The sequence below is a fragment of the Stenella coeruleoalba genome, assembly GCF_951394435.1.
Source record: "Stenella coeruleoalba genome assembly, chromosome: 1".
Classification (NCBI taxonomy): domain Eukaryota; kingdom Metazoa; phylum Chordata; class Mammalia; order Artiodactyla; family Delphinidae; genus Stenella; species Stenella coeruleoalba.
In genome coordinates this window covers 166,222,757-166,246,829 of record NC_137169.1, presented here as the reverse complement: position 1 = coordinate 166,246,829, position 24,073 = coordinate 166,222,757, and the positions used below count along the sequence as shown (strand labels likewise).

General features: G+C 47.8%; 1 protein-coding gene across 8 annotated transcripts in view; it reads right to left on the bottom strand.

Moving 5' to 3' along the window:
- Positions 1-2,443: 2,443 nt before the first annotated feature.
- The window catches only part of HHAT (hedgehog acyltransferase), a 365,509-nt gene continuing 343,879 nt past the window's right edge, over positions 2,444-24,073 (bottom strand). For all 8 annotated transcript variants that reach the window (XM_079945495.1, XM_079945499.1, XM_079945494.1 and 5 more), the window contains one exon: positions 2,444-6,760. In XM_079945495.1, the coding sequence (XP_079801621.1) occupies positions 6,669-6,760 (92 nt within the window). In that variant the 3' untranslated portion in view covers positions 2,444-6,668. The remainder of the gene's footprint in view (positions 6,761-24,073) is intronic.

The window sequence follows — 24,073 nt, the reverse complement described above, 5'->3', positions numbered from 1 at the left end:
CTCACCACTTGTAAGGCAGGGCGAGGGCCCTGATGACTGCAACCTCCAACTTCAGAAGCACCTGCCCAGCACCCTGCAGGCCCTTCCCTCCAGCTCTGCCCGAGGGGTACAGGTGTCTATTAAGAAATGACCCCCCAGCTGGTTCTGAGGGGCAAAGATGCTAATGTGTGAGGCTTTGAAGTCCAGACCTGTTTTGGGGGGAAAATAATGCTTCGTGAATGTACTGCTTGATCAACTCCTAGGATTCAAACTGGGCTAGTGATGAGAAACCCGGATCCGCTCATCTTGGGGTCGCAGGGCCTGCAACCCATGCTCCTGGGGGTGACAGCGCACCACAGGTATGGCTGTATATGCTTTTATTCTTCTCCCCTTAAGGATTTAAGGATTTTAGGGATTTTTGCTATAATGGTTTTCTCTGGGAAAAAAAACAAAAACAAAACATTTTTAAATGAGCCAAACCTTCTTTCCTTGCATTTTTATGACATGCACTTGGCCGTGGGCTGCTTCGTACTACCTACCTACACCCTTGCCCAGATGCCGCTCTGGCTTCCCAAGCAAGAACCACGAGCTTCAGATACCACTGACTCAGCCTTCCACTTATAAACCGTTCTCTGGTGGCTGAAGAGAGATTAGGGAAACGAAAGGTATTTGGGTATTGGACCCAACCTTTAGACTTCAGAAAAGTTACGCTGAGAGATGTAGCTTTACCTGAGCTATTTTTTTCTTTCCGAGGGAAGGGGACATGTCGTTATACCATTGCAGAGTGATTGCTGGTTACTTGATCTCTTACATCAGTTCCTTACTTTGAATGTCATTCATAGGGAGGCTCCATTTCCCAGAGTACCCTAACAGACAGGCTGTTTAGAGTAGGAGGTCCTGCCCCTACCACTTGGTTGGTTGCTGAACACGGCCACGCCCACCCCCGCCCCCACCTTGGCTGGAGGTGTGGGAGTGAGGGGTGAGTCGGTGAAATCAGGCGGTCAACAAGATGGAGTGCTTGTTCTTGGTGGAGACGCCGTCTCCAGCAATGACTGCTGCCGTTCCATGTACCTACAAAGGCTGCCCCACCGGCTATGACGAGATTCCCATAGGAAGGAGTGGGAGGCAGCCATCTGGTTGAGAGGCCTTGGTCCAGTGCACAGTCTTGGTACCTCCACCTTCATCCATCCCCTTCCCTCGCACTCACACCCCCTGGCTTGATTCTTTCTAAGACTTTTCTATATATTCTGGACCTCAGATTAAATCTGTGGGCAAAGGGTTTGTAGCTCGTGGTAGGCAGCCAATGGCTTCTAAAAACTCTGATGCTACAGCAACATGGGCCCTAGCGTTTCAAGGCTGTTCCCGTTTCTTGTTATCCAATTCCTGGGCTTGTTTTACCCTCAGCCTTCTAGATCATCCTCTGCGCTGCTGCTGGTCCTGGAATCCTCTTTCAGAAGTGGAGTTAGCACAGCTCAGAGTAAAAATGCACCCCATCACACCACCCCATCCAGCGACCTTCCTCTCCTGAATCCTTAGGTGGGAAGGGAAAGCATTAAGCCAGCTGTTAAGCTTTGTGCCCAAGCCTGTGGGGAGTGGATGAATGCCTTCGAAATAACCAGGTACGTGTAGGAAGAGCCTCGTCTCCCCTTGCTGCCCTGACCACCAGTTAGCACATGCACCCTCTGGGAAATTTCAGGAGCCCTGGTGGACGTACAAGTGGACGTGCGCTTGATGCATAGGTTGTACAGTGTTTTGCAATAAAGATGTTTAGCCTTAAGACCCTTGAATGGCACTCCAACTGTGATGGAGCCGCCAACACTCTCTCCTCTCCTCCCTCCTCATGTAGTGTTGCTTAAAGAGGAGGCCCACTGAGGGCGCACTCAGGCCCCCGGACAGCCTCTCTTCTGTCACTCCATCATTGTACTGCCTTCTTTCTTGCTTCGATAAAAATTACCTTCACCAGCTCTCGTGCCCTCCAACTGGACGAGATTTCACTGTCCTCCCAGCACTAGCTGCGGCCATCAGAGACGGCACCATTTTCTCACCCATCATGTTCATGTTGAGATGTTTTCATTTCCACCCCCTCACAGTTCAAAAGAATCAATGTGAACTTGCCTCCTGCTTAAATTAGTTTCAAATGAAACTTCATTCTCATGCGAGCATATCAGACTTATTCGGGAACCTTTAGAACTGGACTTGAATACACTGCAGGTGCCGGACCGGTGGGTGCCCTCCCCGCCCACCATTAAACTTTTCTTAGAGCCACTGTCTCTTTATCTGTGACTTCTGAGTCAGCCAACAGATCCATTAGCTGTTCAATGAGACGTTCACGGATCTTGTATCAGGATATGAACTGCTTTTATGCAAAGAGAGATGCAAACCCGCCCCCGCCCCCACGATGAATGTATTCTCAATATTCAGACGCCGTATCTGTGCATCTGTTGGAGACTGCCCACATCTGACATCTCACTGACACTGCGAGGACGCTTCTACTCACGAGCAGTTCGTCATCCTGGGGCTCCTCCTTGTATCAACACTCTTGCCATTGAGTCCTGCCAAATCCTTCATTGGATTTTTCTTCTTCCTTTGCATCTGTCACTTTGTCCACAGGAGCATGAATCAACAGACGTGCAAACGAGCTGAGGCTACTTGTGTGGTCAGCTGAGTATGCTGACAGAACTCCACTGTATGACTGCAGCCTGGGGATGGTAAGAGGGACAGGTGGGCCCCTCCATTGATATTCCCTTCTCAACATTTTTAAACAAGCACAAATGATATTTGTTAAAAAAAAAAGTTTAATTTTATTTATTATGGTAATAAACTATTTTATACATGATCATACATGATTGCTTTTGCCTTGCCTTTTATAGAATTTCCAGGCATTGAATTGGGTGTTCGCACCTAAGATGATGACAGAACAAGGTGGTACTTTCTAGTCCTTTTCAAGAGCCCGGGGAGCTCTCATTTGGATAGCACCTGTAACTCCGGTTTTCGGAGAACTTAAAATTCTAGAGACACCAAGATTGTGTGCCAGTCAAAGTACTGCATAGCAAGAGAATGGTTGTGAAGGAGCTTCACCATATGATCTTGAAATAGAGCTGTATCTGCTATACAAATGTACAGAGATGCTCTCCAAACCTGGCATCACTGGAAAATTGCGGTATAACACACTGAACACAGAACTGAAGCTGACCTCCCACCTAGAACTGAACTTTTTAACCTTTCTTGAACAATTTGGATTAAAATTTGTGTACTCGTGCTTTGCTGCCTTTTAAAACATACATACTGTCAAAAACTTTACTGAGTCTTTTTGGAATGACTCAGCGTCAACAGTATGAGTTCTGATCTGTGCTTTAATTCACTAATCGTCACAGAAGCCATTAAGGGAGAGGACCGCGTGTCCCTAAGCTAGTCCTGTACACCAGCACTGTTTCAGTTCTGCTGTGGTTTGAACAGCTATTGCTTCCTGCTCATGGCAAGAGTCTCCACAGTACTGCCAACATGAGTTCTTATTTCATACTAACGGACTACATTTCAAAAATGGCGCTTTTCTTCTTATAGACAGTACAACTTAGGGATGAGGAATCTGTGATCTGCAAGCCCTATTCAGGCCTCTGCTTGATTTCATAGGGCCACAGTATAAATCCAGTATTTTTGATGACTTTCTCCCCACACCCTATTATTTTTTTACATTGCAGAAGAGCATAATAAAACTATTTTAAGGGTGATATTTTTTAAAATTCCAAATGATTGATGTTCATTGCAAAAGTCCCACCTAATAAAGCACTAAACATATTGTACTCTTTAGATATCCTCAACGATGAAAAAAAATCTTTCTTTGTGACTATGATTTTTATAATTAGTCAAAAGGACTAAGCAACACAGAGTCAAGTAATAGATACTACATTTTGGATGACAAATGGGTTTCAACAATAAAAAAGAGGGATTTTGTTGGTTGGTTTTAAAATAAAACAATTACCCTGAAGAAGGGCCTCAGAGAGGCATCTCACCATGCACTGAGAGAGGCCAGGACCGTCCAGATAATCTGGTTTCTCCACAGTTGGCCTTTCTGTATGGATGTGTTCTGGTACATTTGCTAGAAAAGAAACTCATTGTATTATGGTTAATTTGTTATACTTAATCAGTAATTCTATTGTTACCTCAAATAAGCAATGAGCAGTCTCAGTTTCTCTAAGGGGAAACCCCCTCCCACTAAATTACTGTTCTCCCAATATGCAGATCATTATACAATTATATATATGATTGATATATTTTCTTTCTAAGTCTGCAGCCTTTAGTAGAACAAAAGGCTTCTTCTGTCACTTCTCAAATAAATTAATCTGCGGAAATAATGAAATAAACACTTTTCAGTCTTCTTGCACGGTCCCAAGAATTAGTCAAAATCACCAAGATTTTGCTGTCCTTCAGATGTTTTACTTGCCTCCTTGGGGCTCATCATGACGCTCATGCTTGGAGCTCTCCGGTTTGCTCACAGAGCTAGGTTGGAGTCAGAGGATCCTGGGGCTAGAAATGATCTTGGGATCTGTCTAGCTGTTTCCCTTCCCTGTGCTTGAAGTGGCCCAAGGCTGATAACTATGGAAAGTGACGCACCGGATGCACCTCAGCTGGAACTGCTCTGTCTGCTCAGACACGTCGGGAGTCTTTCATTTAAAGGAACTCCAAGATTTGAGCTCATATGCATGAAAAGAGACATCATTTTCATATTACAGTTGGAGAAAAGCAAGAGGTTAAAGAAAACACTGGTCCTGGATAATCCACATATTGTGTAACCAGGCCTCGAATATAGAGCTAAAGACAGTAATCATTTACTCATTCCTGAGAACCACTCTAAATCATAGAATAGCTTGAAAGAAATTCAGGGCTATTACTTTCAAATATATTCACTGACTCTTCCAATGTAGTTAAACGAGTAAATAAGCCTATTTATTTTTATATAAATGGCGTCTCTGAAGAGTTGAAAATATTTTGCACTGTTTATATATGCACATGCATTGGACATTTCCCTGCAATCATCTTCATACTACTTTTTCCCCTGTAAACTTCAGCCAAGAGGGTTCTGGCTGACCACAAATCTTGCATGTGTTAAGAGTCCATGAAGTTTTACTGTATTCATCTGACGGCTCAATCTTCCTCAACTTCATCCCCGCCTTAAAACTTCGCAGCACCTTGGACTCACCTGCCTGTCTCCCCACCCCCCGTCCTTTACCAAGGCAGCTGCGGAGGCGACTGCTGCCCTGGTCTGCTTGCCTCCCTCCAGCCTCTGTCCTTTGCTGCAGCTAGCACGGTGTGTGCCCCTCCCTGGCATCCACGGCTGGTCCCCTCCCAACTCTCTTCCGAGCAGCGTGGCTAGGAAGAAACCACGTCGGCAAAATGGTCCTGCACCAGGAGTTTAAACCTCATTGAGCTAATAACCACAGCCCGGACACAAGGACAACAGCAAGTGACTAACGGGAGACAGCGGGGCCCAGACCAGGTCCAGGTGCACTTTCACTCAATGACGATTACTTCACGTGCTTGAGATGTTCTATTCTCCCACAATTGGGTACACTCTGGATTCAAATTTTGAAACTGCTTCACTTACCCTCTTGCCCCCTCAGAAGACAAAAATCCAAAGCCACACAGAAGTATTCTGAATTATCTACCACTTGGGGCCATTAGTGGCCTGTCAGCGTCTTTCCAGAAGAGTGAATAATTCAGAATTAGGTACGTGTGTTTTGATTTTACACATTTTCCTCAAAAAATATTCAAAACAATTTTACAAAAATATGAATTATCTATGTGATAGAAAAGGCTCCATTTTATTGGAAACAAAACAAAACAAGGTAAACCACAGAGTGTAAACCGCTCAGTGGGAAGATGACTGCTGAGACTTGTGTGAAGAGAGGAGAGACCACAGGAAGTCATCTTTACCCTCTATGACTTGCCTGATAGCACCTGTCTGTGATACACTATTCCCTGGTTTTTAAATTCTGCATCTTTATTGGGAAAGAGTTAACTGTCAGGTAGAGGAACTGCCATGTTTATACTTCTCTGCAAATCTAGGGAAGAAGCAGCCAAATGTAGATCAGCTCAAGTAACAGCTCTCCTTGGGTACTGACTCCTTGCAATGCCACAGAACACATTCAGTCTTCTATGACCCGGTAATTAGAAACACCGCTGTGGCTTTGTCACCTCCCTGCCGAGGAGCTGAAGTGTGAAGCTGAACCCAGGGCTGGCTCTACAGACTGCACTGCAGGACATGGGGAAGGGGACACTCGAATGCCACTGACCGCCCAGAAATACCGCCCAGGGGAGGACAGGCCTATCACTAATGAGAATTTCTATGCCTCAGTCAAGAAATGTCTATTACATTTCATTCTTGGTAAAGGAGAAAGAACCCAAAGGGTTCTTTCTTGGGACTGGATTCTGGATCCCGTCACCATGTGCAGCTAGGCAAGACACTTTACTGCTTTGGACCCCAGCCTACTCAACAGGAAGGCTGGGAAGATGATCTCTAAGTTCCCAAAGTTATGAGAGCTCAAGCTTCCAGTCTTGGAGTGAGGTAACTTCGACAAAAGATGAGCAGATCAGGCACTGCTCCCCTGGAGGTTACCTTGAGGTGCAAGGTCAGGGTGAAGCACTATTTGTCTTGGAAGCCAGCCAGAAGGGCTGACCGGGGCCCAGCGCCATTAGTTCACGGAGTATGTCTGGGCCCAGGCAATGCCCACGTGGGAGTAGCAGTACAGGAATCCCAGCACAGAGAGGGTCACACACGGCCAGCCTGCAGGGGGAGAACAGAGATAGAGGATGGTTAGGAATGTCCGGGGCAGGACCTCCCACCGGTCCAAACTGTCCCCTTTGGAGAAGGCAACTCAGGAAACAACGTGGGCCTCCGTTTATGCATTAAGACACATGCCTCCTAGAAAGTCTGCACTAACTGGAACACCAGCAAGTTGATCCCTATGTCCCCACTGGGAATGGGTCAGCATAAAATGAGGGGGTGCACTATAGCACATGCAAATTACGTTGAGAAGCAGGACAAGCTTTTAAAGAATACATATTTAGAAGACTAACGTAGTTAATAATCAAAAAAGATGAAACATCCATGAGACCCATAGAAAATCTCAAAAATGTACATTGACCATTCTATTGAATTGAGTGCCGTCTGCCAGCACACAGAAGAGGGCCTACATTAAACATTCAGTTTCAAAAGTCAAAGCTTTTAGTGGTTCCTTCTACAAGTACTTGTCTTAGAATATCTGATGTTGTTTTCTTCTTTTTTAAAAAATAACAGCCCTCTCTGCTACTTGTTACTTAATGATCTCCATGTCTTCTACATGTTTCACTTATTCAAACACTGGGGGCTTGGGGAGCCAGAGGTGCTGTGGAAGGTACCAGATGCCAAAATAGAAAGATTTAGTCCTGTGTCAAAGGTGCTCTCCCTTCAGCATGGAAAGGACAAACACCCTCCAGTGGGATTTACGAGCCATGTAATGTGTGCTAGGTAATGATGTGTACAGAGCACATTTAAACTGCACCATGGGAGATGAGCAAGAGACGTCAGATGGAAAGGAACCAGGACAAGCTACCAGAGAGATCACTTGACGTGTGACCATAAAGGGGTCATCCAAGGAACAGGGATCATGTGATGTGACTACTGCACAGGGAGGGGCGGGCAGGGTAGGGACAGAAGTAGGAGGAGGGAAGCCACTGAGGGTGATTATAACTCTGGCAGGCTCTCTCCTTGCTAAGTCAACCATTAGTTACTATTATTAATATGACATAGGTTCAGTCAATATAGCATAGTGGTTAAGTGCAGTTGCTGAAGTGGAATTGGACACAAGTTCAAATCCTGGCTCTGCCACTTGCCAGCTGTGTGACCTTGAGCAACTTAACGAATCTCAAATGTAAAACTAGGAGGGATAGAGCAACTTACTGAATAGTGTCTTTATAAGGTGCCACAGACTGAATTGTGTACTCACTCCTCAATTCATATGTTGAAGCCCTAACCCTCAGTGTGATGGTACTTGGAGGTGGGGCCTTTGGGAGGTAAATAGGTTGAGATGAGGTCATGAGGGTAGGGCTCTCATGATGGGATTAGTGCCCTTATAAGAAGAGATACCAGAGACCTGGCTTCCTCTCTCTCTATGGCCTATAAGGACACAGTGAGAAGGCAGCCATCCACAAGTCAGGAAGAGAGTCCTCACCAAGAACAAAACCATCAACCAACAAAACTTTGATCTTGGATTTTCCAGCTTCCAGAGAAATAAATGTCTGTTGTTTAAGCCACCCAGTCTATGGTATGTTGTGATGGCAGCCTGAGCTAAGATATAACAATTGTGTGAAGTGATGTAAAGACCTGCACAGTGTCTGGCCCATGGTGGAGCACTAAAGAAAGGTAGTGATGTAATAGTGGTATTGAGAGGGTACAGAAGTCCTTCTACACCAAGATTAGAGTGACAACAGGGAGAGCAAGCCCTGGTCTTCCTCCTAACTCCTGTCTTCCCCTTGCTCCTGGGACTGGCTTGGCACAGTGTTTTCCCAGGCCCTGATGGCAAGAGAAGAAAGGGCAGCAGAGGAGGCCCAACAGCCTGGCTCTGGGACCAGTAGTGCAGGCCCACCTCCCGTCTGCTAGTCGGCCAGGCTAAGAGTTTCCTATACCTGCTGGAACAAATTACCCCAGACTTAGTGACTTCAAAGAAGAGAAATTTATTCTCTCACACTTTTGGAGGCCAGAAGTCTGAAATCAAGGTGTTGGCAGAGTTCCCCTCTCTCTGAAGGCTCTGGGGGAGGATGCTTCCTTGCCTCTTCCAGTTTCTGGTGACCCCAGGCCTTCCTTGGCTTATGGAAGCCTTTTTCCCTGTCTCCTCTTCTCTAATAAGGACACGACCAGTCATTGGATATAGGGTCCACTCTAAATCCAGGATAATTTTTTTCTCAAGATCCTTAACTAATTATACCTGCAAAGACCCTATTTCCAAACGAAGTCACATTCTGAGGTTCTAGGTACATATGAATTTTGTGGGTGCTATTCAGCTCAGTACAGCCAGGTACTTTTTCAAGCTTCAAGACAGACCCATCCTGCCTGGAGGCGCCCTCAGATCCCTCACCGCTGTGGCTCAGACACAGATGCCAGGGGACCTTTCAACACCTGGTCCTCAGTAGCCGCAGGGAGCAGGAAGAGGGGAGGGGGCTTCAGGTGCAGGAGGCGAACCCAGACTTCAGCTGTGTTTAGGGTAAGGCATCAGCACTTGTTCGGTAAACACAGAAACCAGAGGCTGGCTGCAGAAGTGGGAGAATGGGGATGTTTCATTTACACAAAGCTGGGCCTGGGGAATGGCACAGCTGTGCTTGGCCCCGAGGCTGTCAAGGCACATCCCTGTGAAAGCTTCTGCCCAGCACACGGAACTGCAAGGAGCCCTGCCCAGAGGTAAGGCATATACATGTTCAGTCTGGACCACAGCTGGGCCCTGAAAATTCTCCCTGGTGTTACTGCATGCCATGCACAGAGGCAGCTAGACAGCAGTAATCCTGACGCTACTAGGAGACCGTAGCAGGATCTCAGTTTCTCTATCTACACATTGGAGGTCAAAAATAAATAAAAGCATGTGAACTAAAATAAAATCACAGGTTTGCTAGTGCTTTTAAAAAGTATTTCAGAAGGGCAAAGGATTACCTGAGAATTCTCTTATGTACACACAACTCATTGGTCTTTTTAATGCATGAGTGTTCCTCCAGACAGTAGCCCCAGTGTGTACCAGATGGCATTCAAGAACCCATTCTCCTTTCCTGACCTCAGGAGTAAGATACGTGATGACAACAAAAAGAGAGATTCCACAAGCCACCCTTCCATAGCATTCAACCAACACTGGACGAGCATTTGCTATGTGCCTGGCTCTGTTCTTCAACTGCGGCTGCTGCTAACCAAGCAGATGTGGCCCGAGCATGACAGGGTGCTTGGGGCAGAGGCCCCTCTTCATCAGGGCTCAGATAAACACAGGATCATAAAACAGGAAATAAATGGACTGTCATTCTGGCAACATGCCAAGGGTTGCTGTGACACATGGTCATCCAGGCTTGTCGACCGCTAACAAAAAAGATGGCATCAGAAAGTGTTCTGTCCCGCCAAAGGAACAGGGATCTCATCCTTCGGCCCTCTCTCCCCCTGGCCTCTCCCTACTAAGTTTTCTTCTTCCATGTTGTCCTTTCTCACCAGGCTTTCCAAACCTATGTGTCCAGAAAACTCCCTTATCCCCACATCCTCAAACCCATGCATGCATACACACACACACACACACACACACATCATTAATGTGGCTTATAGAGACTGGTAGGCTGTACTGTACTGGTCAAAGGAAAAGATCCTACTTTAGGGCTGAAGCCCCCCGCACATGCTGTTCATTTACGGCTGGGCCCCCAGAGTCAATGATAGGTGCAGCTTCCTGGTGGGCTTTTGATACCTAACAAGATGCAAACAGGTGAACACTTTGAACAGGTGAACAGCGAGGCAGCATTGAAGATATTAAGAACAGTGTGCTAGCGAGTCAGACAACAGTTGCAAAGGACTGGGGTATACAGTTAATAGGACAGATTATTTAACAGATACAGCGAAATGCATAAGCAGGATGTTTAGCACAATAAAGTCAATTAAGAGGACCAAGGTAGGCGTATAATATATGGAGTTAATAGGTGGCTGTATCATGATATTGTTAATAGGATATTGGTGGGTTGTATAATAACTACAGCTAATGAGAGACAGGTAGGACACAGAGGGGAATGGCTGTAGCTAATAGAAAGTGAGCCATGTAATTTGACTTGAGGTTATTAAGGCTGAGCCTCTCTCTGAGCAATTACATCAGTAGGAAAGGACTAGAAAGGCAGAGGTTCAGGACACTGAAGGAAAAGACCGTTATCATGCAGGGCCATGAGAAGTCAAAGGATATCTCCAGCTGGGTTTCTGGAAAGTGAAGGGATAATCAGAACAAGAAGCAGGTCTAATGAAAAATATTGTTTCGCAAGTAATGTTATAGAATGGTGCAGCCACAGTGGAAAAGAGTACGGAGGTTCCTCAAAAAAATCAAACATAGAATTACCACATATATACCCAAAAGAATTAAAAGCAAGAACTAGAAGAGGTATTTGTACACCCAAGTTCACAGCAGCACCGCCTCCAACAGTCCCAAGGTAGAAGCAACAAGCATCCACTGACAGACAGATACACAAAACGCGGTCTACATATATAATAGAATATCAATCAGCCTTAAAAAAAGGAAATTCTGACACGTGCTACGACATGGGTGAACTTTGAAGGCATCATGCTAAATGAGATAAGCCAGTAACAAAAGGGCAAATACTGCAAGATTTTCACTTATATAAGGTACCTAGAGTAGTCAAATTCACAGAGACAGATAATACAATGGTGGTTGCCAGGGGCTGGGAGGAATGGGGAGTTAATGTTTAATGGGTACAGAGTTTCAGTTTTGCAAGGGGAAAAAAGATCTAGACATGGATGGTGGTGATGCTTGCGTAGCAATGTGAATGTACTTAACACCACTGAACTGTAGAATTAAAATGGTAAATTTTATGTTACATGATTTACCACAATAAAAAATTATGCTGAATGAAAGAAGCCATCAACAAAATAATACATGCTGTATTATTCTACATATATAAAATGCAAACTGATTTATAGTAACAAAAAGCATGTCAGGGGTTGCCTGGGGCTGGAGCAAAGGGAGAAACAGATTACAAAGGGGCACTAGGAATCTTTGGGGATGATGAAGATGTTTTGCATCTTGATCATGGGACAGTTTTTCAGGGTATATACAACTGGAAAATACATTAAATGGATACATTTTATTGTGCGTAAATTATTTCTCAATAAAGTTGTCATAAAAAAAATTTAAAGGTGTTCTTGGAACATTAGCAAATCACAGGCTTGTAGTACTCTACTGCAATGTCCTAGGCTATATGTGCCCCAAGGTATTCAAACAAAAGATGCAATTCATTTATTTTTAACATCTTTATTGGAGTATAATTGCTTTCCAATGGTGTGTTAGTTTCTGCAGTATAACAAAGTGAATCAGCTATACATATACATACATCCCCATAACCCCTCCCTCTTGTGTCTCCCTCCCTCCCTCCCTATCCCACCCATCCAGGTGGTCGCAAAGCACGGAGCTGATCTCCCTGTGCTATGCGGCTGCTTCCCACTAGCTATCCGTTTTACATTTGGTAGTGTATGTGTCCATGCCACTCTCTCACTTCGTCCCAGCTTCCCCTTCCCTCTCCCCGTGTCCTCAAGTCCATTCCCCACGTCTGCGTCTTTATTCCTGTCCTGCCCCTAGGTTCTTCAGAACCACTCTTCTTTTTTTTTAGATTCCATATATATGTGTTAGCATACAGTATTTGTTTTTCTCTTTCTGACTTACTTCACTCTGTATAACAGACTCTAGGTCCATCCACCTCACTACAAATAACTCAGTTTCGTTTCTTTTTATGGCTGAGTAATATTCCATTGTATATATGTGCCACATCTTCTTTATCCATTCATCTGTCGATGGACACTTAGGTTGCTTCCATGTCCTGGCTATTGTAAATAGAGAACATTGTGGTACATGACTCTTTTTGAATTACGGTTTTCTCAGAGTATATGCCCAGTAGTGGGATGCAATTCATTTTTTGATATGATGCTGGGTCTTCAGTCCCTCACCTCCCTAGGGGCAGGAGGACTTGCCATGTGTGGGACTGAACACTGGGCTCCTCTCATCATGCTTTCTTCTGCTGGGGCCTCTGAGGAGGACAACCAGAGGAACTCTCTTAGCCATGCCGATGTATTCAGCAGCTGAATCAGCACAAATCCCTATCCTGGGGAAGAAATCAATCCTTCCTAATGGGAGAGGAGTTAACTGAGTTGCTGCATTGTGTATGAGCTATCAATTACCCCATCAAAGGCTTGCTCTGCTGTCAGGATGGGCAATGCTGCCGAGCCTGTGACTGCCATCTTGGCTCTAACAAGGCTTTTTTTTTTTTTTTTTTTTTTTTTTTTTTTTTTGCGGTACACGGGGCTCTCACCGCTGCAGCGCACAGGTTCCGGACGTGCAGGCTCAGCGGCCATGGCTCACGGGCCCAGCCGCTCCGCGGCACGTGGGATCCTCCCGGACTGGGGCACGAACCCGTGTCCCCTGTATCGGCAGGCAGACTCTCAACCACTGTGCCACCAGGGAAGCCCTAACAAGGCTTTTTTAAAGGCCACATCCCGCTGTTAACCATTTTTAGAAGAAAATGGCTGGTGACCAGCATGTGAACAAACTTTGCAGTGAAGCCCTTCTTCCCATCCTTGCTTCCAGTCAACCAGAAACATAGTCCCTATCCATATGTGAGTAGTTTACAAAGAATATGCAATCTACTGTACAGTTTAAAAGAATACACAATCTTTTTTTTTTTTAGTTTATTTATTTATCTATGTTTGGCTGCGTTGGGTCTTTGTTGCTGCGCGCGGGCTTTCTCTAGTTGCAGCGAGCGGGGGCTACTCTTTGTTGCGGTGCGCGGGCTTCTCATTGCGGTGGCTTCTCTTGTTGTGGGGCACGGGCTCTAGGCACGCGGGCTTCAGTAGTTGTGGCTCATGGGCTCTAGAGCGCAGGCTCAGTAGTTGTGGCACACGGGCTTAGTTGCTCTGCGGCACATGGGACCTTCCCAGGCCAGGGTTCGTGTCCCCTGCATTGGCAGGCGGATTCTTAACCACTGCGCCACCAGGGAAGCCCAAGAATACACAGTCCTAGTGAATCCTCACAACACCTTGAGATAGAAATTACTAACCTATACTAATATTCTTTCTTGAAGCTATATTGCCTCAAAGGGGCCCAGAGTCCACATCCCAAGGCCAGGGTGTCAGACTGAATCCTACCTGGAGAATAGTCTGAAGGACTTGAGTCTGTCCTTTAGTTTTATCTACAATTATCTATCATTTATCTACCATTAACAATGCCCTAGCTTCCTCCCTCCATCCACTCAGGCAAGATTTCTAGCCAGAGGCTCTGACGCCCTGTGGCCCGTTGTCCTTCCCACTCACCCACTGGCCCATTGTCCCTCCCACTCATCCACTGCTCAGTCGTCCCCTTGCTGAGCCACAGTTCTCCTGAGGGTTGAAGGACATCTTGACCCTCTCAGCTTGGCTCTTGGGTCCCTACAGCTGGATGGATAGACTCTCACCTTCTGGCCCCATGAAGCAGCAATGTCACCCAGCGACTCCCAGCCATTCTAAGAAAGGAAAAAGAGGAGCTTCCCATCCTAAGAGCCATCTGGCTACAAAGGAAACAAGTCTCACCTCTCCAGACAAACTCGCCTTGGCTGGAGCCTAGAACACAAATGTGAAGGATGTATCATGATCATCAAGGGCCACCAACATATCCATCCATAACCCTGGGGATGCAGGTGCATATATAACAGCCCGTATCACCATCTGGGTGAAGACGAATGTGAGACTGATGAAATGCAACCTCTACAGCGGGCCTTTGTGAACGGGCAGGCTCGGAGGATATGCAATAGGGAAATGGAATGAAGAGGTGATTCTCAGAGATGCTGCAGAAGACAGAGACATAGGATGTGGTGACTGATGGAGTTGGGGACCAAAGAACACACTCCCTCTCACTGACCCTGAGCACTGCCTCAGACGGTACCCTCAGGGCTGACACCAGCTGGTGCACCTCAGAGAGACCACACCTTACGTTAACAGACTGATGCGCTACCCTACCAGTTAGTAAAAGCCATGGTCCCAGCCTCCCCTCAGGACCTGTCCTCTGATATACATAACATCCAAAGGAGTAACACCTGGTTCTGTAGGGGCCTCTAGGACCTGCTCCAGCACTTAGCCACCATCTCTTTGAGTTGACTGGTCTGTGCCCGTGCCGTACCATTTGTTAGATATTTTGAATATCATCCGCACATCCTACATATATACTGCTCTGCCTTGGTGGCATTTTCTACTCTGAGGCCAGTGAAGGCCGAGTGTTTCTTTGCTTGGAGAACGAGCTCGTGCATCAGACTCTAGTCCCAGAGGGGCTGGCTCAGGATCTGAGAAACACCAGGGCACTCTCTGCACCGCCCCACCGGCTTCACTACTGTCATTTCATTAATTATTCAGAAGGACTTTATACGCTGTCTTCATTAAAACAGCTTGCTCTTGACAGCACTTTATTTTTAACAATACTCAGATCTGATGCAGGGAAATGAAAAAGGGCCTTGGTAGCTTTATTTCAGACTTATTTTCCCGAGTAGCCCCAGCCCGGAGATATTGTGGAGCCGTTCATCAAATGGTCCTGAGCCTGCAGACCTTCCTTCACAGCTCAATTTAGAGCTTTCATCTTAATAAAGCTATAGGACAGGAGCCTTTTCCTGTCCAAGGGCTACCTTATTTATTTATTTATTGTTTGCGGTACGCGGGCTTCTCACTGTTGTGGCCTCTCCCATTGTGGAGCACAGGCTCCGGACGTGCAGGCTCAGCGGCCATGGCTCACAGGCCCGGCCGCTCAGCGGCATGTGGGATCTTCCCGGACCGGGGCACGAACCCATGTCCCCTGCCTCCGCAGGCGGACTCTCAACCGCTGCACCACCAGGGAAGCCCAGGGCTACCTTATTGAAGGATACACAGCAAGAGCACAGCTGCCCAGGCTTCCAAGCCTGTACACTGCTGGGTCTATTTTCAAACCCATGGGCATATGGACAGAAGGTCTAAAGAACAGGCTTTTGCTATCTAGGGTTAGAATAACCATTTCTTGCCTTCAAGTCGTTTATAAACCAGGGCCTCAAACCCAGGTTTTGAGGCCTCGGTGTTCTTTCAAAAAACGCTCAGCTGCCTCTTTCACACCCTCGCGTGAGAAAGAAGAACTAGGTGGTTCTAATTTGTTCAAAATTGAAGCATGAAATTCTAGGGCACTGGTTCTCAAACACGAGCCCACATCAGAATCACCAGGAGGGCATGTTAGAATGCAAGGTCCCATCCCCCAGAGTTCCTGATCCAGGATGTCTGGGTGGGCCCAAGATTTGCATTTCTACCACGATCCCCAGTGATGTGGATTCTGCCGGTCCAAGAGTCACCCTTTGGGACCCCTGTTCTAGGGCACTCCGCACAGGGCTGAGGGAAGAGCTTATACCGGTCGTTCGCACACTGACTGGGCTCTCTCTCGAGCAGAGGGGATGGACGAGCACTGAGCATTACAGGTCGCCAGGTGCTTTGCCGGCTGCACTCCACATCCTCACAAACACCTTCTCAGGGAGGTATTATTCGCTCCACTTCACAGAAAAGGATACTAAGGATCAGAGAAGGAGAGTAACTTTCTTGAGGTCTGACAGCCAACGGGTCATCAGGTCACACTTGGAACTCACGACCGTGTGGCTCCAAGTGTGCTCGGCCGCCTAAGCTCCAAAGCCCTGACTGGCCTCGGACGGAGCATATCGGGGAAGGGCTCACGTCTGAGCCCCACCTCCTAGCGTGGTGTCTCTCCTTTAAATCCTCTGCCTCCAAATCTTGTTTCATCCCTCTACTCATGGTGCTAAGGCAACGGGAAGTGGGGAGCATCAGGTTCATATTTTTAGGCGTCATCATCACTAACTTGCTTGGTCACCCCATCTCTGGGGTCCTCAGTTTCCCCATCTTTGTCATAATTGGGAAAAGAAAGCCTGGATGAACATTTTACACCCCTCGTGGTGGCAGCTGCCTAATTTAGACTGGGGCCACGATGGAGCATGTCCCCAGTGCCTGGATGGTCTTTTATTAAAATTGTAAGAGTCACAATTATTTGATCCTGGCCATGGGCTGAGCCTGCACAGGGCATCCAGCAGGGAGACAGAGAGGAAGGGGTGACGGACGGCCCTCAGAGGGCTTCCTGCCATCCTGAGCAACAGTCATTTGCTGGGCGCTGTGGCCACATTTTAACAGGCGCGAATAGCGTGCCTTTAATAACTCGCGTTGTTCACAGTCAATTTCACATTCTGAGGAAGCCAACCTGCGCTGTAGTTTTCACCCTTCCCCACCTCCCAGCACAAGCCCCGCAGACCGGTGCTTACGGAAGCACTCGCTGCCGTAAAGCAAAATCATTTCACGTGAAACTGAGGACGTGGGGAGAACAAACCAGAGCCACCTTTTCTTATCCTGACAGCGTGAGTAGAAGGTGGAGCTGAGAAAACACAGATTTTCTTCTCTCTCCAGGGCAGGTGGGGGACCTGCTTCGGAGAAAACTGTCCCTGCCGTTGCTGTCACGCCCCCAACTCCGGCCACTGGGGCCAGAGGCTGCGCAATCGGATCACGCTTCCCAGCTGTTTCTCTTCCTTAACGTGTTTTGTTTTAAACAGGCTGATTAGGGCTATTGTTCATCGTTCATTCATGACCACGTAACATAACACGGCGGCGACTGCCTAGCAAATGAGCTCAGGGAAGCGGCTTCCCGCAAACAAAGGGCTGGCGCGCAGTGTGGGGCGGGCTCCCTGCCGCACCGCCCTGACAACCACTCACCCACCTGGGCATTTATGAAGCACCTACCGTGTGCCCAGCGTTTAGACAGGCAGCCTTGACACATGTCACACAAGCAGTCTGAGCCTTCATCTGAGGCCTGTGAGAACGTGCCCCCAAAGGCTAAGAGCACGCTCGGGGCCCCCAACTCTCCACCTAACCTTGCCGTTTGGCTCTACAGCTCCACCTCCAAACGTGCACATCACGGAAGGCTTGGGGAGACACAGACGACAGAGACAAATTCTCAAACACCTGGGCCAGCCGGGATGATGGGCTGACACTAGTAAGTTGACATTGCACTAGGATGAAAATGGCTGAGCTTAACGGTTTTTGTTTTGTTTCCTAATCCAACTATATACATATGGGATGGCGGCGGCCTGGGATCCATGTCACGGGAGGAGGGGTTGACAGACCTGGCAATGTTTATCTGGAATCACGGAGACTCTGGAGAAGAGAAAAGCATATAGAACAGTCTCTACCCTTTGGAAGCAGGATGAGGAGACATGTGCGCACCCCACAGGGGGTGCTGGTTGGGGGAGGGACACTCTGGAGGCAGAGAAACACTCTGGCAGCTGGAGCCCTCCAGCACTGGAACAAGCTCAGGACACTCTGAGCATCCCCATCCAGGGGAAGGCAGCAGAGGCAGGACAGGCGGCAAGGAGATTCCTCTTCTGGACTGGAGGTGGAATAGGTCTGAGAGTCTGTGAATCGGCTCCTTTCTTCCCAGGTCACTAGGACCAGGGCATCCATGGTAAAATGGTCAATGAATAAACAGACATGGGTACATGAGTACTTCTGAGTACTCAGTCACAAGACTCCCAAATCCCTAATACGGGTAATCAAAAATAACAGTTGTTGCAAAATCCCTGATCAAGAAACCCTATATATGTACATCTCACCTCTATCTTCCCAGCCCATGGGACATGCAGCCAACAGACAGAAGTGCCCACAGTTGAACAGCTGAAGCATCATCTACGCTTGTGTGCGTGCCTGGGAGAAGAGGCGCCTGGCAGGTACTGGCTGAGAACACCTAGACTTTAGCAAAGGACGGCAGAGCAGGAAAGCCACTCGTCATCCCGCTTCCTGTCACCACTAAAGGAATACACCAGGGAGAGCTGGAAAGGAAGAGAAAGAGAGTGACGCCTAAATCACGTGAACCTCTGAAAAGGTGATGTCAGCAGATCCGGCTGACACGTTCTCTTCCTAAAGCAGTTATTAGATAAATGACTCCAAATTACTTGACTTAAATTTCTCAGCAAAGAACGCAATGATAAAACCAAGCTCCCGGCAGCGGTGGCAGCAGCATCTCTCCCCCCGGAGCTCTTGGGGGCAACAGCGGGCTAGGCACTCCAGCCGCCCCTCGGGAAGAAGGAAATGTTCCTGCCTGTCAGAGCCACCTTTGTTCTCACCTCGCCGCTCCCACTTACTGTGTCTGCAAAAGTGTATTTTGCTCATCTCCACGCTGAGGAACGGGTTCAGATTGAGCGCGGGAGGTACGGCGGAGCAAAGGGCCTGTCTGTGCACCATCCTCAGTGGGCGCAGTCAGTGGCCAGGATGTAGTTTCTCTCTAAGGGTACTGAGCCCAGAGGTTTGGTCTCATTAGTGCCGACTTTAACCACCTGAGCTGCTGCTCGCCTTCTTCAAAAGGCACTTGACAGAAGCACGAAACAGCTCTGAGATGAGTTCAGAAAAAATGTGGCTCCAACGTTTATAAATGGTATTCGGGAAAGGCATCTTCACTTCCTAGGTGCTGGTGTAAGGAAGGCTGTGGGAAACAGAGGTAAGAAGAGTGTCTAAGCTCAGGGGATGTGCTGCTGGCAGCAGCGTCCACATGTCCCCCAGCCAGCCAGCCAGCTTGAGGCGGGGGTAGCAGCCTGCTCATCCCACAGTAGCACAGAGCACCTCGGTGGTCCTGAGCACCAGGTGAAGGCAGCGCAGGGAACGGCCAGCCACAGCCTCAAGGAGCCCGAGGCCCTTCTCTGCTGAAGAAAAATCAGCGCTTCCATGGGATGGGGCAAGGGCTCTTAGGTCACTGTTCCGGGGAGGGAAAAGAAACACAGAAGACTCCATAGGGCCCTCCCATCAAACGCACACACACACTGGAGACCCAGGGCTCTGCTGAGGGTGAACAGAGAGGCACAGAGCAGCCCCACATCATAGCTGCTTTTCCTCTGCAGGAGGGTAAGGCTATGGAGCCATGTGCAAGCATGGGGCAAGCATGGCTCTGGACAGTAGCCATGGTCACTGCTGCTGTCACCTCAGGCCACAGGGCACACAGGGGCTAGCGAGAGGGATGTGTGTTCAGCCTGAGAGTGAGAGAAAGCACACACGTGTGAGTGTGGACTCGAGCAAGGCTGACCAATTCCAGGCACCATGTTTTACAAGTGACACGATCACACAGAAGCCACTTCAAGGAGGGTCTAGAAGGGCTCCTCAGGGTGGGCATGCTGATAAGTTAAAGTTTAGCCTGGAAAAAGGCCACGAGGCCACGTGGAAAGAGAATTAATTAGGCTTGTTTTACGTCACTCCGGAAGACAGAACTGGGGCCAAGAGATGGAAGTTAGAGGCAGATTTTGGCTCTTACCAAAAGGAGCCTGTAACGTTTACAGCCTCCCCGTCCCGGATGCCCACCCCTGTCGGCATTCATAGTAAGGATGGCTGCCTCTGATGGGCGATGGGACCAGATGACCCCTTCCAACTCTTAAAGAGATTACAGCCCTGTAAAATTCAAGTCCTCAAATCATCTTCCCCTCCCCCTGCCCCAGGAAAGGTACAGACAAAGACTGAAGTTAGACTAAAAGACCACTGCAGTCAGGTGCAGGGGGAGAAGGGGCATCCTGTCTGGACTGGGAACAGAAAGCAGGGTTCTAGCAAACTGTGGAAATGTCACAAGATACGACAGATTCTTAGTGAGGTGCTTATGAAGATATTTACCTGACATACAGAGTGACTCAGACACGTTTCTGATTACAGAGAAAGATGTTTTTGTGCCTTAAAGACCCCATTCCAAAGGAACACAGTGTTCCTCTCAGGTTACTGACTCTAGCCCGTGATCCTGAGGGTGGGTCTGCCTGGGACAACAAGGCTAGTACTGCCAGAAGCTGGGATTTGTCCCCCGCTTCCAAGGGTCCCTTCTGGCACCCCTGCTCACTTGGGCAGCCTGGATGTACCTGATCCCATGCAAACCTTTGCAGGGAGCAAACATTCAGCAATCTCACACGGGGTGCTCACAGGGAAGCGCTCTTCCTCCCTTGCCCATCTGCTCAGAACCAAACACCTCGAACCAGTTTTCTACGGGGCAGAGAAGACAGGACAGGGCTCTGTTGAAGTGCAGCTGAGGAGGTGCAAGGCAAAGGCAGCCTGGATCTCTCCAGGGATGTTAAGAATTAACTAATGGTAATTAGCTGTAGTCACTAATAAGGAATGAGCACCCTTCCCCGCCGCCTCCTCTGAGCTTCCTGCCCAGCCAGCAGGAGTGGCGGGAGGCTGGGACCCTTCAAGGAAACTCATCCCACTGTTTACTCTCTTCCCGGTAGTCTTTACATGGGATTAATTGTCAGGCTCCAGGGAAGGGACAGCCTCCAGGGAAGGGATCTTAGTTGCCGCAGTTTCTGGCGTGGTTCTGCTTGTGACCTCAGAGCACACATGACACTCTGGACTCCTTGCAGAGTTCCCAGATGCTGCCTCGGTGTGGGTCAACTCAGGGCGTGGAACCGGGCCGTCATGCGCTTTCTCGGATTCCTCTAAAGGGACAAGGCAGTGTGTCTCCGCGAGTCAGCTCTATGGCGTGGATCTGGACTCCCCCGCCATCTGACCCATCACATCTACCCAGTTCTTCCTAACTTGTGTCCCAGCAACGGAGCTTGAAGTGGTGATGGAACTGTGACAGCCCACTCTCCCATGACACTCCTGGGTGGAGGTCTGACCTTGGCTGTTGGCATCTTTCATTGCAGAGCCTCCACCTCCCTCCCCTAGGGGGCTGCCCTGTGCTCCATTTGGGAAGATTTGGCTCCGTTCTTGCTGTAAGGGCTGGGAAGGATCTGATCTTAAACTAATCATCTTCGTGACTCATCATTCAACATTACTGAGCTCCTACTACATACAGGGCACTGGGTTAAGTGCTAGGGATACTGGGGAGATTAAAAGGCTGACTTGCAGTTACAGATACAGGAATTCCACGTAAAAAGATAAGTCATGACCTCAGGGTGTCTCCCAATGTGGAGGATTTTTCCGTGCACTGGACATAATGTCAAAGGCTGGTAAAACTGGACAGGAAGAACTGGCTTCTGTGCTCAAAGAGCTCCATTCTGGAGAAGGAGAACCCAGAGCACTGAAAGCCCGGCCGTGGAGGACACAGGAGCAGAGAGAGCTACGGAAATGTGGACCGCCTTGACTTTGACCATCACCAGTGCGTGAGCCAGAAGGGCCAGCCATGGCTAGCTATTCCACTCTCTTAAGCACATACCTTCCAGTAATTTCCATCCTCTGGGTAAACCCTCCCTCAGTGGAAGAAGGCCTGCCCTCCAGTAAGACTGTCCATCCAACAAGACTTAGAATGGATTTTTCCCCCAGATTTTAATCTATTTTTTGACCAGGTAACGCACAATATAAAATTCAAATGTACCAAAGAGTAATGCACAATATAAAATTCAAATGTATCGAAGAGTAAGCAAGGAAAAGTAAATCTCCATCTCCCAACCTCGTGTCCAGTCCACCCAATTCCTCTCCCTAGAAGGTCTGTTTCCAGTTCCTTGTTTCTACTCCCAGAGACATTCTTTGCACACAGAAGCGTAAACATATATATCCATATGTACACATGCACACGTACAAATACATACATACACATATATATATTTAAAATGGTTTTTAACTCTTCATTTTGAAATATGTATTATTTTGAACACAAACACTACACACACTGTTCATTTCCTCATTTTATTAAGGTTTTATATCCGGGGGATTTTTCCATGTAAGTACACGTAATGCTGCTTCATCCTTTTGAATGGCTGTGGACGTTTCTGACTTTATATACCATAATTTATTTACCTGACTCCCTCTGATGGGTATTATGTCCATTCTAAGTTTTGCTAATACAAACAATGTCACAATAAATATTTTTGTAGAACACTTCATTTCACATGTATGAAAGTATATGTGAATGACAAATTCCTAGAAGTGGAATTTCTGCTGGGTCAGTTTTGGTAGATATTTCCAAACCATTCCCTACAGAGGAGTTACGGCTTTATACCCCAAGACGAATGTATGAGGTTAAACTTTTTGATCTGTGCAATCTGGTGCTTGTAATTTGCATTTCTCTTACTGAGGCTGATATACAAATACTGACTCCTTATGTTGTACACCTGAAACGAATATAATTTTATATGTCAATGACACCTCAATAAAAAAAAGAGTGAGGTTGGGCATCTTTTCATTTGTTTCAGAGCCACTTGTGTTTCACCCTTCTGTGACCTGTCTATTCAAGTCCTTTTTCCACTCTTCTACTAAGTTGGTGCTTTTTTTCTCACAAATTCTAGGGGTGAGAGTGGTTATTACTATGCCCAGCCTGAAGGGTGTTCTGCAACCATCAACAAGAGTGTGAGGTCAAGGGCGCTGAGTCAGTGGGTAGCTGGCCACAGTCAGTCAGGGACAGGCCTGGGTACAAGCTGCTGAGATGGGAGCAGTCACCGTGAGCAATCAAGGGGCCCCCATGCAGGGATCCCTGCCCAAAGAACACGGCCGGCACTAGGTTCCGCCTTCTGTAGCAGCTCAGTGTTCCACTGTTTCTGAATCTTTATTAAGTGAAGAAATCAAGACAAAGTTCTTTACTATTGGCATCATAATCTCTGCAGAGAGTTCTTGGTGAGCCAGGCAGGAAAGGCTGTATACTTCTATCTCCCTCGATACGGCCCTTCAGCTGGGAGCTGGGGCAAGGCTTTATTTGCCTTCCTTCCTTCCCTCCCTCCCTCCCTCCTTTCTTTCCTTCCTTCCTTCTTGCCCTGCTCTCTCCCTTTCATTCATCTCCCTCCCGTCCCCTCCCCTCTCTTCCTTCTATCCACCCCATCCACTGCTCACTTAATACTGAATTGTGGGGCAGGCAAGGCTTTGCTCCCTAAGCCTTCTCTCACGCATCTCCCAGTATAGCTGGGTGACATGTGTACCGTAACTAGCATCTATTCCAATGACTTACCCTCTACCTCCTTGACAATTAGGTCTTCCTTCAGTTCTGAGCCAATCACAATGCATGGAATTAAGGATTATATAAATGAGCCACAGCCACACCATGCAATGGGCCTCGAGGCCAGGGTTCTGGGCTGTTGTGAGCCTCTCATCTACCACTCCACTAGCCCCTTCTCTGGGCTTTCCTTACCGCCAACCAAGTCCTGGCCTAGAGGCTGCCAGTGGCAAGTCCGGATGTCTGCTTATTACTGTGAAACCCAGGTTTTCTATGTTCCTCTCCAGGATGGTCCAGGGCTGATCATTAAGCTTGTTTTGCTCCTCAATTCTGAGCAATTTCTACTAGAATGGAGGAGGAAGAGGAGGGGAAGAATGGGCTTCTTTTTGTTTCCAGTTCTTGTCAGTATTCCTCCA